General features: G+C 37.0%; 4 protein-coding genes across 7 annotated transcripts; 2 read left to right on the plus strand and 2 right to left on the minus strand.

Annotated features, from left to right (window-relative positions):
• Positions 1-5,808: 5,808 nt before the first annotated feature.
• LOC121785377 (protein REVEILLE 6-like) lies at positions 5,809-9,572 on the plus strand. 2 transcript variants are annotated; one of them, XM_042183779.1, is made up of 9 exons: positions 5,809-6,117; positions 6,341-6,398; positions 7,011-7,134; positions 7,210-7,377; positions 7,462-7,536; positions 8,138-8,247; positions 8,755-8,814; positions 9,057-9,157; positions 9,276-9,572. In XM_042183779.1, the coding sequence occupies exons 1-8, from the start codon at positions 5,900-5,902 to the stop codon at positions 9,102-9,104; spliced, it is 861 nt and encodes a 286-aa protein (XP_042039713.1). In that variant the 5' UTR covers positions 5,809-5,899; the 3' UTR covers positions 9,105-9,157; positions 9,276-9,572. The 2 variants fall into 2 exon arrangements, with proteins under 2 accessions (XP_042039713.1, XP_042039712.1); XM_042183778.1 differs by having other exon boundaries at positions 5,813-6,117; positions 7,204-7,377.
• A 799-nt stretch (positions 9,573-10,371) lies between these two features.
• On the minus strand, positions 10,372-14,097 carry LOC121784497. 3 transcript variants are annotated; one of them, XM_042182641.1, is made up of 6 exons: positions 13,907-14,096; positions 13,714-13,801; positions 13,491-13,595; positions 13,023-13,198; positions 12,336-12,472; positions 10,372-11,652 (listed from the first exon to the last, which is right to left on the minus strand). In XM_042182641.1, exons 2-6 carry the CDS (start codon positions 13,785-13,787, stop codon positions 11,386-11,388), a joined length of 759 nt encoding a protein of 252 aa, XP_042038575.1. In that variant the 5' UTR covers positions 13,788-13,801; positions 13,907-14,096; the 3' UTR covers positions 10,372-11,385. The 3 variants fall into 3 exon arrangements, with proteins under 3 accessions (XP_042038575.1, XP_042038576.1, XP_042038574.1); XM_042182642.1 differs by having other exon boundaries at positions 10,372-11,649; positions 13,714-14,097; XM_042182640.1 differs by having other exon boundaries at positions 13,714-14,096.
• A 1,050-nt stretch (positions 14,098-15,147) lies between these two features.
• LOC121783229 (40S ribosomal protein S10-1-like) lies at positions 15,148-17,050 on the plus strand. Its single transcript, XM_042181240.1, has 5 exons — positions 15,148-15,262; positions 15,372-15,420; positions 15,531-15,810; positions 16,072-16,204; positions 16,808-17,050. Exons 1-5 carry the CDS (start codon positions 15,260-15,262, stop codon positions 16,871-16,873), a joined length of 531 nt encoding a protein of 176 aa, XP_042037174.1. The 5' UTR covers positions 15,148-15,259; the 3' UTR covers positions 16,874-17,050.
• A 438-nt stretch (positions 17,051-17,488) lies between these two features.
• Positions 17,489-20,277, minus strand: LOC121784782 (heat shock protein 83). The gene is made up of 3 exons (XM_042183009.1): positions 19,890-20,277; positions 19,519-19,799; positions 17,489-19,247 (listed from the first exon to the last, which is right to left on the minus strand). The coding sequence occupies exons 1-3, from the start codon at positions 20,170-20,172 to the stop codon at positions 17,688-17,690; spliced, it is 2,124 nt and encodes a 707-aa protein (XP_042038943.1). The 5' UTR covers positions 20,173-20,277; the 3' UTR covers positions 17,489-17,687.
• Positions 20,278-21,485: the final 1,208 nt, after the last annotated feature.

A 21,485-nucleotide genomic window follows, 5' to 3' on the forward strand; every position in this document is an offset into this window, starting at 1 on the left:
AGGTCACGAGTTTGACCTCTTTGAGGCGCAATCTGGGATTAATTTCCTATGTGGGCCTAACAAGGTTATGGGCTTGTACCCATCCGGGGGTGGCTAGTTTCCTTGTTGGCTTGGCAGTTTAAGGGCCTGTACCCATCCGGGGGTGGCTAGTTTCCTTGCTGGCTTGGCAGTTTACGGGCCTGTACCCATCTGAGGGGCTAGTTTACTTGCCATTTCTCGAACTCAACATGGGGTAGATGGGGAACCATTGACGATCCTCTTTTAAAGAAAAAAAAAACATCACAAAAATCGAATTAACTATTACCAAAATTCCAGCAAATTAGAGCAGAGCACCCTTTGACCTATTTTGAGCAAAAATAATCAACTGAAATTGAGTAAGAACCACGAGAAAGAAGAGGCTTAGATATGAATATCAACAAGAAGAGGCTTGGAACAATAAATCCATCAGGGGAGAAGGTCCGACGGCAGCCGTTGGGTGGAACGGTTAATACCGCCGGAGTCACTAAACTCCACACGATGCCGGAGAATGTAGCCAAACACAGTCCTATGGCCGGCGCCTCCTAGATGATGCAAAAAAAGAAGTTTCTGAAAGGGAAGAGAGAGAGCGGCGTGTGGAGAGAAGGTGTGAGATAGAGAAGAAAAGGGGGTAAAGTTGGCTATCATGATGCAACCGTTTACAAACCCACCAAAATTGGTGGGGTAAGACCATCCGCATTCGTGTCTCTTATCCGTCTCTTAACTGTCTCATCTTTTCACTATTCATGGGCCCCACTGTACTTTTCATATCATCTCTTAACTAAGAGACAACACATGCATCCCTCCATCTCTTAACCGTCTATTAATCATCTAATCCCTTAACTATTCATTCAATTTCATTTTTTATTTTTATTTTCAACAAATTCAATTAATAAAAACACAATTCATTAAATAAAATAAAATTACAACTTAAAATTCTAAAAAAATAAAAAACCACATTAATAAAATCCTAAAACAAAATAAAAAATACATAATTTAAAACTCAAAGAAGCATAAGAAAGAGTTGTCTAATGACGATCATGCACGTCTACTGGTTGCCAAATTTTGCCCAAATGTGTTCCATTAGATCCTCCTGGAGTTGGGCGTGGGCGGTAGAATCACGTGTCCTTGCCCGAACAGACATCCGCTCTTGCAAAGACGGATGCACTCCACTGTGAGGCGGACTACTTGCGGTAGAGCTTCCCGGGGTTTCAGGGTCGAACCAATTTCCCGCCTCAGGTCCTTCGTCGGGGACAATCATGTTGTGCAAGATTATGCACGTATACATGATGTCGACCATATTTTCCATAAATCACGTACGAACCGAGGCTTTGATAATGTTGAATCGAGCTTGGAGAACCCCGAACGCTCTCTCCACATCCTTGCGAGCAGCCTCTTGCTTCTACGCAAAAAGAGTCTGTTTTCGTTCATCGGCCTGTTGAACGTCTTCACGAAGGTTGGCCACTTCGGATAGATGTCGTCGGCAAGATAGTACCCCATTTTATACTGGCGGTTGTTAGCGATGAAGTTGATGGCTGACGCTTTACCATTCAAAACTTCGCCGAAGAGGTCGGATTGGTTGAGCACGTTGAATAATGTTTGGGATAAGAATAATATTTTGAGATGCAGAATGTAGAGTGTTTGAGTGAGAATAGAGAGTTTTTTCTGGTGGATTAATTTGTGGGAATGATTTGATATTTATAGAAGTGATTGGGGGCTTAAAAAATAAAAAAAATTAAAAATTTGCAAAAAAACTGCTATAAACAACTAGTATATTTTTTGGGATTTTTTTTTAAATTTTCAAAATTTTCCAGAATTTTTTTAAAAAAACAAAAAAAACATTTTTTCGGATAAAAACGACGCCCACTCGCGGCCCGACGAGTGGGCGTCACGGACGAACCGAAGTTCGCCACGTCGCCAACGCGTGTGGAGAGCTGTCTCGTGAGACTTCTCTCCGCGGCGAGACAAGGGACGGGATGGGACGAGACGGATCCCGCAACGCTGTCTCGATGCGGTCTCGTCTCTCCGAGACGAGATAGAGCCCGCAACGAGACGCGCTGCGGATGCCCTTAGCGTTTTCCCAGATTTTGTGTTAGCACGCCGGCCTAGGCGGGCTTTATACATTTTCTCGGGCCTTGTGATAGTACTTTCAAGACAATCAAACATCAGATAATTTTCACTATCTAGCCTTTTCCAACTATTTCTATCCAATTAATCGAGCCTTAAATGTTGAGTTAGCAATTAATCACACCCACTTCACCTGTGATATAAAATTCCTTTACAATTTTAAAATAAATAAAGAAAAACTAAAAAAAATAAAATTAAAAAATGATTCATTGATCAATAAATACTAGTAGTAAAATAGTTTTAATTGGTCAATCTAAGTAGTACCCATAGTTTCACAATTTGTGTTTAATTCTCCTGTTTTGATAGTTAGCTGTGATATACTCCTATTATTTCGATCCATCATCAAATGTCACGTATTTTTCACCATTGAATTTCACTTTACTATTTTTATAATTGAATCATACTATATTCAATTAACTCATTTTATTTTTATTTTATCATAAAATTAATATATAATTTTTTTATATAGTTTTACACTTCTTAAAATTCATACTTAGTTTATTTATTCACATGGGAGTAATATATCATCTATGCTGGTTTAAAAATCAAATTTGAAACCTAAATAAGTACTAATATTATAATGTTTGGATGAGTATTTTGTAAAAATCTAATATAAGTACTCCCTCCGTCCTTTAAATTTTGTCACATTTTTTCATTTATGTTCATCCCACTAAATTTATCACATTTCACTTTATACCATTTTTAGTAATAGAACTCATATTCCATTAACTCATTTTCACTCTCATTTTATTATAAAACTAACAGAAGTACTATATAAAAGTAGGATCCACTCTCCACCAATTTTTAACCCACTTCCATTATATTTCTTAAAATTCGTGTATGGTCAAAATGATAAAATTTAAAGGACAAAGAGTATAAATTATGACTCGTTCAAAACATATGCTCCATCAAATAAATGAATGAAATAGAGTTTTTGACGGGTTCTTACATAGAGTTGAGTTGTTTCAAATTATGAGCCACGTGATTTAGACTCCAGAGTCAACAGGACCAAGTCACCATTTTTTAGCGTGTTGCAGATCTACTTTATTAGACTGATGAAGTCTACAAAAGTGAGATCTTTAAAGGCAAACTATCTAGTTATGAAATATTTGATCATTTCACAATAAGTCAATAAGTCTTCTATTTTATATTTTCGCATATTTCATAATAATAAGAGTTAGAGCATCCTTAACCCCGGCCCGGATTCAGGCTCCAAGTCTCCTCCACATCATCATTCTCCTAAATTTGAGTCTCAGGCTACAACTGCTCTAAGCCTCTAACCCTACAGGCAACATCACAGGCCACAACTATTAAATTTCACTATTCACAACTCCAGCCTATATTACTTGTAAAAATTGAAAACGTTGAGCAATTATAACACGAGAAATTCATTTTTAATATAAAAATAATAAATTATAAACTAAAAAATATAAAAAAAATTAGAATATTAAAAAAAAGTGCAAAAAAAATCTCGCCCCTATCCCTCTCCCTCTGCATCTTCTTCCTCTTCCTCCTTCTTCTTCCTCTCCCCCTCCCTCTTCTTCCTCTTCCAAATGCATAAAAATTCAGAACTTGGGGCACATGAGCGGCCGAACCCCCTCCAACCGGAAGCTCCATCTCCCGCCAGGCCGGACCCCGGCCACGTCCCTGGGCCGCGACTGAGTCCCCGGGACCTGCCTGGGCCGCAAATTCGTCACCTCCATCGCGTGGGGCCGCGGGCCGGGACCCAGGCGCGGTCCGGCCCATGACGTTAAGGATGCTTTCATATTTAATTTTTATCATAACTAACAAAGTAGATTACAAATTCACTACCTTATTCTACTCACATTTTATTATAAAACTAATAAAATCGACCACTATATAGTGATATCCATATTTTACTAACTTATTCAATGCATTTTTCTTTACATTTTTAAAAACTCATACTTAAATCAAATAGAAATCCTATTATAAAACGAAGGGAGTAATAACTCCTTCATTTTAGTCACCCCGCTAGCTTCATTTCTTAAAAATCACTAAAGCTATTAATTCAAGGTTCAAATCGATTATTAATCCAACTAGGATATTATAATAAACATTTATGCAATTAATATATAATTATATCATAAATGATAATTTAATTAATATACTATTTCCGTCTTTTGAAGATATAAATTCTGACCATAGACGGCGACTGACTGGCAATAAAGAGATCCGCGGCAGCGGTGGTGCCGCAGAAAAGCTGGCGATGGCAGCTGTTCGTGCAGAGAGAGAGATGTGTTCAGTTAGGGTTTCGATTTGGGGAAGAAGAAGAAAGGTGAGAGCGACGGAGAGAGGAGAGAGGAGAAGGGAGAAGAAATTGGAGAGTCGCTTCTGACTGAGAGAGAGGGTGGCGAAAAGGGGAGGGGATCCTCTGTTGTGCAAGTTTGAACAACAGCTTATGCTGTTACTTACATCACAATAAAATAATATATACTCCCTTCGTCCCAGGAAAAGTTAGCACAAACTTTTTGGCACGAGATTTAAGGAAATGAGGTTTTGTTAGTAAAGTGGAAAGTGAATACAGTAAGAGAGTTAATAAAGTAGAGAGAAAAATAAGAGAGGGAATACAAAAAAAAAGAAATGACTCACTTATCTTGGGACGTCCCAAAAAGGAATGCGAGTAGCTTATCTTGGGACGGAGGGAATATTTATTTTATTTATTTTATTATTTTATTCATATGGGTATATCAGCAGGGGCTGCTGTGCAAACTTGCACAACTGAGGATCCCCATCCGGCGAAAAGAGGGGTCGAAGGAGAAGGCCGATTCTCCTTTTCCTTTTGTTTTGGGCTGTTAATTTTTGTATTGGGCATCATTAGGCTGGATATGTTTAATTTTAAGTGTTGGGCTAATTTTTGAACTTTAAAGTTTTGGGCTCAAGTTTTAATTGAACTCTGGGCTGAAACATATAGTATATTAATACTCTGATTGGACTGACATTTATTTCCTAAAGTTGGGCCAGATTAAATAAAGAGAAGTCAATCTTAGTGGAGTAATTTTAAAAATTTCGTGAATGAAACCATAATTTTACTATAATTTGAATTTTGTCCCATAATACTAATTTATGCTGATTATGTGGCGCTAATTTAAGGAGATAACATTCATTATGAGACCTGATGAAGATTATTAAAGCAAAACTTCACGTTTGCGGTGAATTGTCAAATCACGACACAACTGACTAAAATGACCGAAATGATAACATTTCAAGTTTATATAGATCAATTTCAATTTATTGAAAATTAGTCTTCCAAGATAATTGTAATTATGCAGAGTACAACAACATTTCAATGTTTATAAAGACGCCAGTGTTCAGAAAATCAGCATAAATTAGTTTTGCAAGTTGCAACTATCAATTTCAATTTCACCAAAAATTATTCTTGCCACATAATTGTAACTTGTAAGTTATATACGAAAGAGTACTAAGTATTCATCATCTCCAACTATTTACTTCAAACTTAAATCTATTTTTAGTGCATGACATAAAAAAAATTTAATTTTAACCATTTATACAAAATTTAAATTTCACATTATTTTTTGAGTATTATGTTTCACAAAATTTTCGTAGTATATGTTCATATTTGACGTTTTTTAGTAGAAAAAAATGGGTTTGGATTTCTAAAAAAAAATTAGATTTGGTTTATGACGGAGATGTATATCTAAACTGAAGTGTCTATCTACACACAAACCAAACCAGTAAGAGAAACCTGCAACATACACACAGTGAGGACACACAGCGCATGTTCTCATTGAACACGAATCAACACGAGGGCTTCTTCTTGGATCGGAACGGCATGGCGTTGCCGAACATCGGCCTATTTTCGCCTCCGGCAGCTGGACACGCCACGTCTCCGGCTGAGGATTCCAATAAAAAAATCCGGAAACCCTACACCATTACCAAGTCACGTGAGAGCTGGACCGAACCGGAGCACGACAAGTTCCTCGAAGCGCTCCAGCTGTAAGTTTGAGATTATGGCTTTAGGTTCGATAGAGTTAGGGTTTTTGGAGCAGTGTTGGAATGTGGATTCGAATTTCTACTTTTTTGGTCTGTTTGAATTGCGTTGTTTAGAGTTTGATGAATTACTGCGTATATTGTTACAATTTCTATTCAATTGAGCCACAACTTTTTTTTCATTTCCTGGTCTAGTGTAGTTTACATATTTTCTGTTTTCTTTGTATAGCTTCGATCGTGATTGGAAGAAGATTGAAGCATTTATTGGATCCAAAACAGTTATTCAGGTAACTCCTATCTAGTCCTATTAGTGACAAGTAAAATGAGCTTTGATGCTTTAGTAGCTTGCAGATGAACACATATAGACATGTCACATTGTAAATTATGATGGAGTTGCCACAATTCAGGAATCCTCTGTATTTTTTGCTTCATTTTTAGCATTGTGTTCTAGTTAGGATGAAAATTGAATAAGGTATACAGAATAAGGAAGACTTTCTTGCTATTTAGAATGTTAAGTGTTCTATAAAATTGTGTCACCGAAGCTGATAATGGATATCTCAGTTTAATGCGATATTTTCTCTCCCATTTATTTTTTGTGTTTTCATTCTCCTACTTCACATGTTCACAAATCTGCTGAATTTTCTTGCTATCCTTCTTTTGCATGTAGAGTGTAGACTTCAAATACTTGTTACTGATTGCGCGGATCAAGTAGTAGTATGCATTTTTGGGTTTTGTTGTTTCTTGGTAGTCCCTTTGACTTGCATGTGGTGACTGAAGGATACACTACTCCATTATTTCTAGTGATGTCAACTAGTATTAGGTCTACATCTCTATTATAGGTGAAGTTATTGTGTTGCCCAATGCCCACAGTAGCTTGAGACAGATTGTAACATTTGTAGATACGTAGCCATGCACAGAAGTATTTTCTTAAAGTTCAAAAGAGTGGAACCAATGAACATCTTCCGCCACCTCGGCCAAAAAGAAAAGCTGCTCATCCATATCCCCAAAAAGCTTCTAAAATTGGTATGCATTATTTCTATTGAATCATTCTCAAATTGGCGAACTTTAAAGTAACCTAAATTTTTTTTGAAGCTCCAGTTCTTTCACAAGAGAGACCATCCTTCCAAGGCTCAGCTGCTGTTCCTGATAATGGATTTGGAAGGAGGCCTGATCCTTCTGCAATACTAAGAAATGAATCTGCTGCATCTATACCTGGCTGGACAGAGAAACCTTTGCAGAACGCCAAATTTTTGCATGCAACTGGAGGTTTAACCTCTTCTCCTCTCTGTCAACAGAACATTTTTATGTTGCTTGAAGGTTTTTTTTTCTAAAGTTGATTTCCTGTTGCAGGTGATACCGGACAGACGATGCCCTATATTTGCTATTCTGGTAGCAACAACAGCACAACAAGGACAAGGCCCACAGGTAAGATAACTGCACATGAATTTTATATGCTCGTGCTTTCCAACTTAATACCAGTGATGGTATAACTCAAAAGGGACAAGAAGGCATTATGTACTTCCCCCCCTAATCTATTGTTTAAAGTGGTATAAGGCTTTTTGATATCTATTCAGGTAATTATAATACTATATTCTATGGCCAATATGATGGTCAATCATAGTTTATGAAATTTATGCTTCTTGCCAAAAAACGTTTGTGAAGTTCTAATAAGTCGCGCTTTATGTGCTATAAGTTTTACTTGTGATAGTGGTCATCTTGAGATGTGTATATATTGCACTATAATTGCTTCTGCCTTTCATTCATTGATATAATCCTTTAGCTAATTTGCTCCTTCGAGCTAATTTGATGTTTGAGTCGTCTTGCTTATCTACTTCTATTTTAGCATTGTTGTTGCTTAACTCTTCCGCCTAAAGTCCTGCTGGACTACTTTAAACTTTCTCTTTGTCCAAGCTATACAGTTTGTAGTTCTCTTTGTCCAAGCTATACATTAATCTTTAGTCTGCCCTGGTATCCTGAGCTAGTTTTCTCATATTGCCTACTAACCTCTGTTTTCTTTTGAATGCAGTTCTCCCTGATTTTGGTCAAGTGTACAGTTTCATAGGCAGTGTCTTCGACCCAAATGTGACTGGCCATTTGCAAAAATTGAAGAAGATGGAGCCTATCGATATTGAGACAGTATGCTTTCTAAACTTGATTTTTCTGGTTCTCTTGTTGCTGCAACATTCCTTGACATGTTAAGGATTAGTAATCTTTCAGAATTTGATTGGATTCAATCACCTAATCAAAACAAAGACTTGGTTTTTAGTCAATAAAACAAGAAACGAAAAATGATATGGATCTGAAGGCTTGTAATAGCGTGTTACAAGTATGTGATATGCTTTTCCTAATGAATTGAGGGTAGGTAGTTTACCTCGTGAAGATGAAAGTTACTTTTGCATGTTCCTTTAGAGCTGTAGCCTCTTCGCTAGTATCAGCCCCTGTCTTTCTTGCATGCTCTATGTTCTGTTGAAACCGTGCAATGTTGCTCTGCTCTATGCTCTCAACCTGACACCGGGTTTAATGGATATTCTAATATAGAATTATTGTTGGAGTTTCATCTAGTTCTTTTCTCTGAATTTACATTTTAAGTATCTTAAGTAAGCTCTTAGCATCCAATTGTCTCTATCTTTGGCTATTAAACAGGTACTATTGTTGATGAGGAATCTCTCAATCAATTTGGCTAGTCGTGATTTCGAGAATCATGTAAGTGCAAAATCACCACGAGCATTAAAGTATTCATTCAGTGGCTAGTTTCCAGTTTGCCTATGCTTGTCTGTGCATCCTCTGCCTGTTATTTGCCAAATTTATATGCTACATTTGTTGATGAGAAATTATTGTACTTAATGTCATATCTGCCTGAATTTTGGGTCAACCTGTGAAATGTAGTATGACATGGCTTGTGTATCATATAACATATCTAATAGATTAATATGCCACTGTTGCAGAGAAGGGTGCTTTCCTCATATGAGATTGACCCCAAGAATCCTTTGTAGCCAATCTGAGGGTGCAGGCTAACTTTGTGTGTCATTGGTGCTTTCATACTTTGGTACTCTCTCTATCTCCCTCTCTTCATCGATCATCCTAGGATCACGTATCTATCAGGTCATTATTGCATGGATGATACTAGGCGAACTTGATTTGGATGCCTAATTTGTTTATGGCAGGCTCTGGGCAAACTTTTAATGTGTCCTAAGGAAAAGTTGCCAATCCTATGGTTGTAAGTATCGTTCTTGTTAAATCTTCTTCTGGCTATGCAGTTAGTGTGCCTTGTACATTACATACAGGCAAATGCAATAAAAATGAGAGGGGGTATTAGCCAGAATGTAAATTCTGATTCTCTATTGTCTGTAAATGCAAATTTTGATCATACAGTGCAGCTATATATTCTAGATGATGTAAAGTTTTTGCTTTTTTGAGTGATACTTCACGCGAGATAGTCAATATTGTCACTAGTAGTACTACTTTTATTGCATTTTCTTTTGATGTAAGAATGTTATAGTGTGGTTAGTGCCATGTTAAGCTTGTCAAGAAGTGGTCCTGGAGCAAATTTTTGTATACTTAACATGTCTATTCACCAATGGCCAAACTGTAAAGTTAATCTCCTGTTTATGTAACCTAATCGCCTTATCGTTTCTACCTCCTTTGATGGTTTTTATGATATTAAGCATGGAAACTTTATGGCAAAATAGCTTCTAATCATAAGAATAATATTTTTTTAATAAAATCACTTTAATGTAGTATAAGGAATTTAAGAATAGTACTAGTAGTAATTTTGTTTCGGAGCTAATGGTGATGGATATAGTTGGATGCTTCAAAGTTCAAACAAGTTTTGTCTGTTGGGTTTGCAACAAAATCTGATTTATGTGGGTAACTGTATTTTTTAGCACAAAATTATACTGAGTTATTAAAAAATAGAGGCTATATTAATGTAAATTCGTCAAAATGGTTAGTATGTAGGACGATGTTAACTATCGATCTACAATTAAGTAACGATTCAATCCATCCTAACCTTTTAGTGAAATTATAAATTTAATCACATAATTGAAATTTGCCAATTTTATTTTTAGCCGTTATGTCGACTGTACATACCATGTCCCGCACAAGATTGAGGAGTATATTCAATGATAGCAAATGGATTATAGTTGTAAGGTATGTGATGAACCAAACTGGAATGAGATCTTTTTAAAAGACACAGTTCTCAAATATTTGGAATTTCTTATATTGTAAGCAGAAAGTGAAACATTAAGCACAAAATGATACTAGTATTAAGGAAAATAGATTCATAATGCTGGTACGGGACTAAAAGCTAGCTATTCTCATGCAACATTAATATTCAGTTAGGAGAGAATGAGAATGACAATATAGTAGACTAGTTCTATCTACTTAGAAGATATATTGTCACCAGAAGTACTGGAAAGCATATGGGACACTAAGATTGTCAGATGCTATTTACCTGCTTCCAATTTTCGAAAGACCCTCAAAGATTGGAAGTCGAGCGCAAGAACTGCATTGCATCAAAATCAAATTCAAATTCAAATTCACTCAGTAGGTTTGTAGGATCACCGAATGGTAGATGGTGTGGTTGCTGTGGGAGAATGTTTGGTTGGTGTGACAGTGAATACTGGGAAACAGAATTGCTAGTTTTTGTGTCCGGGTGTGGCTGATGAATATCAGACCGAGCAAGGATATTTAGACTTGGTATGTAAGAGAGAATGTCTGGGGTTGAGAACAGTGGAAAGAAACCTGCTTGATCACATAACAGATGGTGGGAGTGTAAATCTGGAACAAATATACCCATAGAGGTTTGTGAGCGTGGCAGCAACACTGGGAGGTCAGGATGCCATTTAGCTTGAAGATGATGTTTCTTAGGTCGATCATCTCTCTTGGCAACCATTTCTGACTTTGAGTTATTTCTGATGTCAACTGCAATGTTTGATGCCACCATATGATCAGCTTCCCATGATGCCCGATTGCTATAAGGGGCTAACATATCCTGGATCGTTATCAAGCTGTCTTCATCTGGCAAACTGATTTCAGATTCTGCACCATTGCTCTCATCAAAATTCAAGCTGTTTAAGTTGTCCGGGCCTACTGAGGTTAAACTCTCTTCATCATGAAAATAGATTTTGACGTCTGAATCAGCATGGCTGTTCTTCGGGGAGATTCTTCTTGGCTCTAGCTGCAGATGGATAGTCTCTAGTATCTCTGCCCAGAATTCATCAACTGTAGGTTGATTATCCCCAATTAACCCAACGCGTAGGTTGTTGGCACCAATCACCACATTTCCGGAATTTTTCCTCCAGAACTCTTCGTAGTCATCAAGTGGTCGATCTCATCATTTCCCTCGATGCTCCTCCTAGAACCTTCAGATTTACAAACTGGTTCTTTTGTTGAGTACTCATCAGCACCTCCGAGGGCTAAACCATAGCCAGATTGCTCATGTCCTGCAATATCATCAGCTGAACCTTTTCTATCAGAACCCCTGGAGTCTGGGGATTCTACTCCAGGTTCAGGAATACTGACCAGAGGTTGCCGCATCTTCTGCATAAAAGATGAAAATCTTTTACATATAGATACACCTCAATCACTAAAAATTCACACCCACTTTCTTTTCTTCTTCAATATTGTTTTATTTTGATAGTATCTCTTAATTAACTAACAATTCTTAAAGAGCAAAAAACAACAGAAAATTGTAGAGTTTGTAAGGGAGCTAAGTGCAAACAACAATGATACCACAATAAAAACAGAAAACATTACTGTTTAATTTTGTCACATATATATGTTTGGATTATGAGGATCCAATATATTTTGCTTATAGGGATGGAACAGGCACTAAAATTAAAGAATCTAACAAAGAACATCAATTTGAGAAGTACTGCCATATTGATCATTTACTTTAGTTCTGGATTATAGAGCATTGTGATCTCAGCTTAATGATAACCTTTTTAGTATGTCATATCAGGGTATAGAAACTATCACAAGATCTTTACTTGTTAGAATTTATTCAAATGAAATATACTATATGCCTAGCCATGACCAAAATAATTCGATATGTCTGAAACATAAAAATCAGATCGTCTAATGTGTTTGTCTCTCTTAGAGGATGTACCAAGATCGTCGATAGAATTGGTGAAACAATAATTTTAACTGATGGTGGATTCGAAGGGATATATACTCACTACTAAGAACGAACTCTATATTTATGATGCAGCATATATACTTACCTTATTAAGATGTGGAGGGCGATAAGGGTTCTCAGTCTTGCTAAGTTGAAAGACATCACATTTTTGTATCTCACGATGCAAAACCCCAGCATCCTGTTCAGGTTTTTGAGGTAATGGCTGACACACTTCTTTTCCATCTGCATGTCAATTTAAACATCTCAAATATTGCATCAGAAGAACTTGAAGAGGTGACTTTTGTTTGAGCTACTAAAACTACATCAAGGTTCAGAATGATAGGTCATTGACTCATTGCACACACAGCTCACATTTCTTCAAGCAAATCAACTAGATGAGAATAGTCTGGACCGTTCCTATGTATTTATTTATGAACACATAGTTAAAAGAAAACAAGCGGTAAGAGTGGTAAATCAAATGTAACAACACTAACAGCTTATCTAAAGTCCAAATAGTAGTACAAAATAAGTTGCCTACTCTAAATACCCCCCTCATGAATTCAAATAAAAGATCCATCAAATTTCTAAATACCCTGCACAGATTTTAAATCTAACAGTGAGGGTGCAATGAGTAATTCATATAGCTATCCAACACGTTTGAATAGGACTATAAGCAACACCAACGCTGCAACCATAGTACGTGAGCAAAAACAACAGTTCACAGTTCATGTACATTCAACAAGAAAATTAAAATGAAATGCAAAAAATCTAGTCAATATAAAACTACACATACCAGATCTACAATTTTTTTGCAAGTGACTCTCTTTACTCTGTGTATACAAATAATCATCCTGTCTTTGATCACGAAAAGGCAAATTCCTTGTAGTTCTAAGAAATGGACCATGATCAAATGGTTTCCCAAATATGCTTTTGAGTTCTACCGTAGCTTCAGATCCTACATCAAACTCTCTGCTTGAAACAAGTATCATTTTTAGTTTTCCAGAAAATCAGAGTTAACTTTAGTACTCTCTCACAACTGGACAGAGCGACATACCAATTTTTTAATAGAAAATCATTCCACTGATTTATCAACAAAACTTCTCCTCAATGGAATAAAAGAGGCATACAAATGTGGAGCCTAATCAATGGAGCACTATCCAATATACTTCCGTGAATATCCGGCAACTTTTTTCAGCTAATTCAAAAAAAGAAAAAAAAAAAAGAAAAAGAAGAAGAGGATATTGAAGGAGATATTTCTCACCGCAGAACTAACAGGTTGAAATCACTCGGTAATTTGCGGCACACCTCTACTTCAGTTAATTCCAAAAGCAAAGCTCTTGTATACTTAATTCTAGACTTTCTGCACCTGCAAATTAAAAACAGAAGCGAAAATCGTAGCTTCGCCGGATAAAAAAGATGAAAAAACTACAGAATGTTACGACGTTAAAAGCTAAGTAACTGCAGCAAACAAGTAAACAAAGTACATGGAAAACTCATCTTCGGTTCCTTCCAGCTCCAACGTTTCCTCCAAGCCAGTATCGTCAACTTGTTCGATCATTTCTCGGATTTCATCTGCATAAGTCCAGAAAACAGAATTGCTCAGTTGTCGAACCCTAGAATTCTCAATTTGCTCACAAAAACTGAAGTAGGAATTAGAAACAGAATCGGAGCACGAACTGGAAGCTTGAAATGTGATCGAAACTCGTTTGAGAAAGGCGGTGAGGTTGAAAGCTCAGTTTGCATTTAATGTGTAGAAGGGGGAGAAATGAGGAAAAGAAATGAAGAAATTGATTGGAATATGAGGTTTGCAGAGGAAGAAATACGGATTTAGCCAAAAAAAGAAAGCGGAGGCACATGCAGCAGCAGCAGCAGCTGTGTAGTAGTAGTAGTAATATTTTGTGTATGCAACAACCTACTGTACGAAAAAAGTTGGTGAAACTTCACATCATTATTAAAATTCATGGCATTATTTTGTTGGTAAAACAATTATCTTTAGAAGACAACCCGAATTTAATCGGTAAAAAGATTCTCTTGTTGGCGTTTGAAATACAACGACCACAAAAATAAATGGCCAAGAATCATAATCATAAATCATGCTCAATTTTTTTAAAAAAAAAGTTACTACAAAGTACTAAGTTATAAGGTTCATCAACCAAACCTACTAAATTTCCATTAATAATAATAAAATTATGTTTTTAAACATTTTAACAAAACAAAGCAAAACACATAATACTCTCGTCATACATCACATGTTTTAATGTAAAATTGATAAAATAAGATAGAGATAAAATAAAAAGTGTATTGGAAATTGGGCTCCACCTCATTAGAGAGAAAGAAATCTCCTAAAATAAAAAAGTTTCTATTTTTAGGTGATAGACCAAAATTGAAGTGATTTCTATTTTTAGGGGATGAAGGAAGTATATACTCCCTCTGTCCCAAAAAAAAGGCCGAAATTCCTTTTTTTCCCTGTCCCATACAAATAGTCCATATCCATTTACGACATTTTTTTCTCATTTTCTTTTACTTTATCATTTATGGACCTCACCATCTACTACATTATTTCAACTACGTTTTTCTCTCTTTCTTAATTTATTAATTATATATTAAAATCCATAACATCCCTAACCTATTTATGTGAGACGGGGGGAAGTATGATAATTTAGAGTCGCTGAGTACAGGGAAATAAGATCAATATTTGATACAACCAAGCTTACGTACATGAAAATATTTAATTAATGTATAAATCTTTGATTATTTTATATTAGAATTAAGTCACATATACTTAGCATTTTGTAATCTAATTTAAAGTTATTAATGTAAACCATATTATTAATTAATTTAAAAACATAGTACTACTTTGGGCTACTGGGCCCAGCTTAATTAGGCCTTAGAATTTTTCACTGGGCCGAGATCTCCCTACAAAACCCTAATTCCCTTTCGTTTTAGGGATTCCTTTTTCCGTTAGCTGCTGCATCTTCTACCTTTCATTGTCGGGTCTCCTTCGTCTCTCTTCCACAACCATCTGCAGCCATGGTACAATTCCTCATCATATTGTTTTAACGTTGAGACGTTTCGTACATCCACTTCTAGTGCGGTTCATCTTTTTCTTCTAATCTAACATTGCTTCTGTTAATTTTTTTAGATTATCACAGAGAAGAACCGTAGAGAGATCTCCAAATACCTTTTCCAAGGTATCATTAACTTTTTGTTCGTCTTTTTTAAACAAATTATTCGCTCTGATTTCCTGTATATTTATCTGCGGCGTCAATTTGTTGTTTTCTTATGCGCGTGGAAAATCCAGAGGGCGTATGCTATGCGAAGAAGGATTACAATTTGGCGAAGCACCCGGAAATCGATGTCCCTAACCTTCAGGTGATTAAGCTTATGCAGAGCTTCAAATCGAAGGAATACGTCCGCGAGACATTCGCATGGATGCATTACTATTGGTACCTCACGAACGATGGAATTGAGTTCCTTCGCACATACCTCAATCTGCCTTCGGAGATTGTGCCCGCCACGCTGAAGAAGTCTGCCAAGCCCCTTGGCCGCCCCTTGGGTGGGCCTGGTGGCGATCGCCCTCGGTGAGTAGATGCTGTTCATGTGCAAAATCGCTTCTTGGTTTTTGATTATTCTTAGTTTTGTTCGCGTGATAATGCAATGTATGTTAAATAGTGGAGATATATTAGGATGTGTTTTCTGTTCTTTTATGTTGTGAAGATTTGTGTGCAGACTATTTATCTGTCTAAAATATGTGTTTTCACTTTTCTATGGAATGGAAACATGTTTACAAAGTTTTGCTGTGCATCTTTCATCTCAAATATATATGTCTTCTACTTTCGCAGTGGACCTCCCAGAGATGGTGACAGGCCACGATTTGGTGACCGAGATGGCTACCGTGGTGGACCAAGAGGACCAGCAGGTGAATTTGGTGGTGAGAAGGGTGGAGCTCCTGCTGATTACCAGCCAAACTTCAGGGTAATGTCAATAAACTTGTTCTATTTGGTTGCCACTAATCTGTTCGTCAATGTGATTTGCACTAGTTTTTATTGTGTTGAACTGTTGATATATAGTTTATTGTCTACTTTGTGGATTCAGAACATAGCTCTTTAGGAGTTGCATATTTTATCAGTTTCTTATATTTCTGTGTTCAACTCTATGTATTACTCTGTCCATTCATTTTCAATCAAAAGAAGTTCTTAGTTGTCAAACCATTGTAAATCATGGAAAGTAAATGTAGAAGCGTAGCACAGGAGTATAAATTTTAGAGGTCCGCTATACCATCGGTATACACCTAGGTAAACAGGGCATTAAACACTATGTTTATTTATGTTTGCGTGATTAAAAAATATGCTGTAGTGATTTTGACTATCTTAGTTGCTGGATTAAGGTTGGACTTTCTCAAGTCCTTCACAATAAGTTTGATTTTTACATTTTATGTTTCCATTGCCTGTTGAACTTCCTGCATTATGAATCCTGTGATACGAGTCATTTCCATTTGCCTTCTTCAATTGACGGAATCAGAAGCAATTGAGCTAATTTGGTATAGTAAAAATAAAACAAATATCATTATAAATGCAGGGTACTGGAGCGCGGCCTGGTTTTGGCAGAGGAGCTGGTGGCTTTGGTGGAGCACCTTCTAGTTAAATTTGTTGTTTTGCAGTTTCTTAGTTTCTGGGAATTCATATGATGAGATTGTATGGAACCTAAGTTGTATTTTGCTTTATAATGGCGTAATGAACTTGTGCTCTCCAATTTTGTTTTCATTGAACTAGAATTACTTCTGTGAGGCTTTTTTGCCAACTATAAAATATTTTTTTGTTAGTGATTTTTGTTGGTTTGATATTTCATCGATGGGCTGATTACTATGGAACATACACTTCATATTTCTGATATTTTTAGTTAAACTCAACCTCATTGTTGGACTGTGTTCTTCTAACTTCTAAGTAATACTAGTATGTGAATAAACTCATATTTTAATAGAACTTTTATTTATCTCTCGAGTAGTCCTATTGCTACTGTTAGTAATTAAAAAAATATTACTTTCAAATAACCCATATTAGTTACTCCACAATAAAATTTTCTTAAGTGTTACGAGTAAATAATTTTTATTAAATTATCAACTTCTGCTATACTATAATGATTGAAACTTAGGCATGTTTTTGTTAAACTTATGGCGTTTCTAAGAATTTGCCAACTCATGACATGTTCGATCACTTTTCTGAGACTCAGCTGGTTAGTTGAAAAAAATAGGCACCAATATAGAAAAGCAGAAAAATACCACTATTAGGCGTTAAACCACCATAATTTCAGATGCAATTCACAGACAACACCACCATTACAACGATCTTACAAGGAAAGAGCAAATAAAACACACTCGGACGCACTTACACCAACAACCACCAGAAACAATGTTTTAGACTCATCATATCTACGGTTAAAACCTCAATTGTTCATTGACTTAATCAACCTCCTCCATCTTGCTCTCCTCAACACCCTCATCCTCCAGCGCAGGCATATCAGCATCCTCAGCAGCTTCATCCTCCTCGATGCTCAAACCAAGCTTCAGCATCCTGTGGATTCTCGACGCAAATGTGTTGGGCTCATCCAAGCTGAAACCAGAAGTCAGTAGAGCTGTCTCAAATAGCAACATCACCAAATCCTTCACCGATTTGTCATTCTTGTCTTCCTCAGCTCGCTTCCTCAGCTCCTCCATGATCCCATTATCCGGGTTTATCTCCATCGTTTTCTTGCTCGACATGTAGGAGCCCATGCTGCTGTCCCTAAGCGCCTGAGCCTTCATGATCCTCTCCATATTCGCAGTCCACCCGTATTCACCTGTCACCAGGCAGCACGGGGAGTCCACAATCCTGTCAGAGACCACCACCTTCTCCACTTTGTCGCCCAAGATGTCCTTCATCACCTTGCAGAGGCTCTCGAATGACTTCTTCTTCTCCTCTTTCTTCTTCTTCTCTTCCTCCGTTTCATCATCCAGCTTCAACCCCTCCTTTGTGGCGGAGACAAGCTTCTTTCCATCGTACTCCTTGAGCTGCCCAACAGCATACTCATCAATGGCATCCACCATGTACAGCACTTCATAGCCCTTCTTCTTGAGGCGCTCAAGGAAGGGCGAGTTCTCCACAGCCTTCTTGCTCTCACCAGTAATATAGAAGATATCCTTCTGTCCCTCCTTCATTCTTGTGACATAGTCCTTCAAGCTAGTTAATTCGTCGCCGCTCTTGGTAGAGTAGTATCTGAGTAAGTCAGCCAGTTTAGCTCTGTTCTGGCTGTCTTCATGGGTACCCAGCTTCAAATTCTTCGAGAAGGCCTCGTAGAACTTGTTGTAATCCTCCTTGTTCTCCGCAATTTCATTGAACATCTCAATGCATTTCTTTACAAGGTTCTTCCTGATAACCTTGAGAATCTTGTTCTGCTGCAACATCTCACGGGAAATGTTGAGTGGCAGATCATCAGAATCCACTACGCCTTTCACGAATCCGAGGTACTCAGGGATGAGTTCCTCACAGTTGTCCATGATGAACACCCTTCTAACGTAGAGCTTGATGTTGTTCATCTTCTTTCTGGTGTCGAAGAGATCAAAAGGAGCCCTCTTCGGAACAAAGAGGATGGCCTTGAACTCGAGCTGGCCCTCGACTGAAAAGTGCTTGACAGCAAGGTGATCCTCCCAGTCGTTGGTCAGGCTCTTGTAGAAGGAGGCGTACTCGTCCTTGGTGATCTCCTCCGGCTTGCGCAGCCATATCGGTTTCTGTTTGTTAATGAGCTCCCACTCGTGAGAAACCTCCTTAATTTTCTTCTTCTTCTTTGCCTTGTCGCTATCCTTCTCCTCGTCTACCTCCTCCACATCTCCGTCCTCTTCCTTCTTCTCCTTTGGCTCATCATCTTCATCATCACTGATCTCTTTCTCAGTCGTCTTCTCAGCCCACAGGTAAATAGGGTAGCTAATGAACTCAGAGTGCTTCTTCACAAGATCCTTGATTCTCCTCTCCTCAAGGTACTCCAACTACACATGACATTACACATTAATACAAAGAATTCAGCCTCCAATTTATCCCATAAATACCAAATACAGCTACTACTAGAGTTCATAAAATGGATAAACATGATCTAACAGCTCGGAATCCCTTTCATTTCTCTAATTTAAATGCTCAAATGCATCTATCAAAATTAAATTCTACTTAAATTATATCTGGATTGTTGAACAATGATAGGTTAATGTGCACAAATTTCTGCCTGACATGAATCTAAATTAGAGGTTAGCAAAGAGTGAATACCTGATCTTCCTTCAAGAAGAGAGTTATTTTAGTTCCCCTGCCAAGCTGCTCTCCGTCGACATCCCTTGTGACAGTGAAGGAACCACCAGCTTGCGATTCCCAAATGTATTGCTCATCGTCATTGTGCTTGGTAGTGACAATGACCTTCTCCGCCACAAGGTACGCCGAATAAAACCCCACGCCAAACTGCCCAATCATACTCACGTCCGCACCGGCCTGCAACGCCTCCATGAATTCCTTGGTACCAGACCTCGCAATTGTCCCCAAATTGTTCACCAAATCTGGCGAATTCAACAAAAACAAAATCAGCACAATTAAACAAACAAATCTCTCCAAAAAACATCCGCATCAACCACCGTTATCTACATTACCTGCTTTGGTCATTCCAATTCCGCTATCGATGATCGAAAGCGTCTTGTTCGGCTTGTCAGGGACGAGACGGATGAAGAGCTCCGGCTGAGCGTCGAGCTTACTCTTATCCGTCAAGCCTTCAAATCGGATCTTGTCCAGGGCGTCGGAGGCGTTGCTGATCAGTTCTCGGAGGAAAATCTCCTTGTTGCTATAGAATGTGTTGATGATCAAGCTCAGGAGCTGGTTGATCTCCGCCTGGAAGGCGAAGGTCTCGGCATTGTCCGCCATCTGAACTTCCGCCATTGTAATTCACCAGAGGGGATTTCGACGAGATATAGATTTAACTTGTGTATGATAGCAAGAGAGAGATAACTGTAATTCGCTGCTTTTCTCGATTGAGGAATGTCGAATGGATGCGGAAGTTTATATAGGTGGTGAGGTATTCTAGGAGGTTCGATATGTGATCGTGGAGAGAGAGTTCTGGTGAGGTCGAGCTAACACCGAGAAGGTTCTGGAGGCTTCTACTGTAGCCTGGATTTCTTTGTTTCCCGCGATATTTCTCGAGGCTACTTTAAAATATTTTATTTATCAGTTTATTTACAGAAAATATTTATTTGTAATAAAAATAAAAATATTCGATAATAGTACTCCTATGGTTTTTAAATATTTATACTACTACTACTACTATTACTCTTATGGAGTGTAATTTTGATTTATCCGCCAAAATTAACCTTTTAAATTTTGATGATATGATGGAGAGTACGTTTTTCTCTTTTTCATATTTATTCACTTTTAACTAGAAAAATAACGGTTACAAAGATACAATTAGAAAAAAAGAATATAAATCAATTAAGTTGCTCTCGCCAGCTTCTTTTTCTATTTTTCTTAGTTGTGAGCTTGTGCTCGCCAATTTCATAAATAAATCAATTAACCAATTTCATAAATTCTAACTTTTGAAGGTTCATGTAGTCACAATAATAGAATCATTGCTTATTTATAAATAAATATATTTATGAATAAATAAACATGATCACGTAGTTGTTAAGTTTGTATAATAATTAAAGACCATCACATAATTCCATGAATATTCATATATGAAGACGCTGATCAAGTTATTGGAATAGTATAATAGTGAATCGTGATTGGGAATTAATCTCGAAGTAATTAAACATCACTAATAAATTGTGAAGCTTGTATAATTACCAAAGACAATCTCATAAACAAATCAAGACGAAATTTCCTATATACGAAATGTCGAAATTTATACTATATAGATGCATTTGAATTGAATTATTTGAGAAGGTGTTTTTCCAATTGAATACAACAATAAATAGCTTATATAAATCAAATTAAATTAATTCACATATTAGAACTGACTTCGACAAATTAATGCTTCAACTAATTTAATTAGAATAATAGTCATAAACATTAAGCCATTAATTAATTAATTACTTAATAAGGCATATTCGAGAAGAAAAAAAGTTGACGGACCATACAAAGTAAAATTAACCAATTAGTTCAATTATTAAATAATTAAGTCCATAAAAATAATTAATAGCAGTCATCGGCCAAAAACTTTGGTGTCTCAAAAAAAAATTTAAAATTTAATCTAAGCC

The sequence above is a fragment of the Salvia splendens genome, chromosome 21 (genome assembly GCF_004379255.2).
Source record: "Salvia splendens isolate huo1 chromosome 21, SspV2, whole genome shotgun sequence".
NCBI classification, from domain to species: Eukaryota; Viridiplantae; Streptophyta; class Magnoliopsida; order Lamiales; family Lamiaceae; genus Salvia; species Salvia splendens.

Excerpts from the sequence above, each read along its gene's own strand:
- LOC121785377 (XM_042183778.1), top strand. The coding sequence starts at position 5,900 with ATGTTCTCATTGAACACGAATCAACACGAGGGCTTCTTCTTGGATCGG. Across the intron at positions 6,399-7,010 it reads GATCCAAAACAGTTATTCAG|ATACGTAGCCATGCACAGAA; the intron begins GTAACTCCTATC and ends TAACATTTGTAG. Across the intron at positions 7,537-8,137 it reads AACAAGGACAAGGCCCACAG|TTCTCCCTGATTTTGGTCAA; the intron begins GTAAGATAACTG and ends TTTTGAATGCAG.
- LOC121784497 (XM_042182641.1), bottom strand. The coding sequence starts at position 13,787 with ATGATCGAACAAGTTGACGATACTGGCTTGGAGGAAACGTTGGAGCTG. Across the intron at positions 13,199-13,490 it reads TTCAACCTGTTAGTTCTGCG|AGAGTTTGATGTAGGATCTG; the intron begins GTGAGAAATATC and ends TGTTTCAAGCAG. Across the intron at positions 11,653-12,335 it reads GCCCTCCACATCTTAATAAG|AAGATGCGGCAACCTCTGGT; the intron begins GTAAGTATATAT and ends TCTTTTATGCAG.
- LOC121783229 (XM_042181240.1), top strand. Across the intron at positions 15,421-15,530 it reads CTCCAAATACCTTTTCCAAG|AGGGCGTATGCTATGCGAAG; the intron begins GTATCATTAACT and ends TGGAAAATCCAG. Across the intron at positions 15,811-16,071 it reads CCTGGTGGCGATCGCCCTCG|TGGACCTCCCAGAGATGGTG; the intron begins GTGAGTAGATGC and ends CTACTTTCGCAG.
- LOC121784782 (XM_042183009.1), bottom strand. The coding sequence starts at position 20,172 with ATGGCGGAAGTTCAGATGGCGGACAATGCCGAGACCTTCGCCTTCCAG. Across the intron at positions 19,800-19,889 it reads AATTGGAATGACCAAAGCAG|ATTTGGTGAACAATTTGGGG; the intron begins GTAATGTAGATA and ends TGAATTCGCCAG. Across the intron at positions 19,248-19,518 it reads TCTTCTTGAAGGAAGATCAG|TTGGAGTACCTTGAGGAGAG; the intron begins GTATTCACTCTT and ends TGTCATGTGTAG.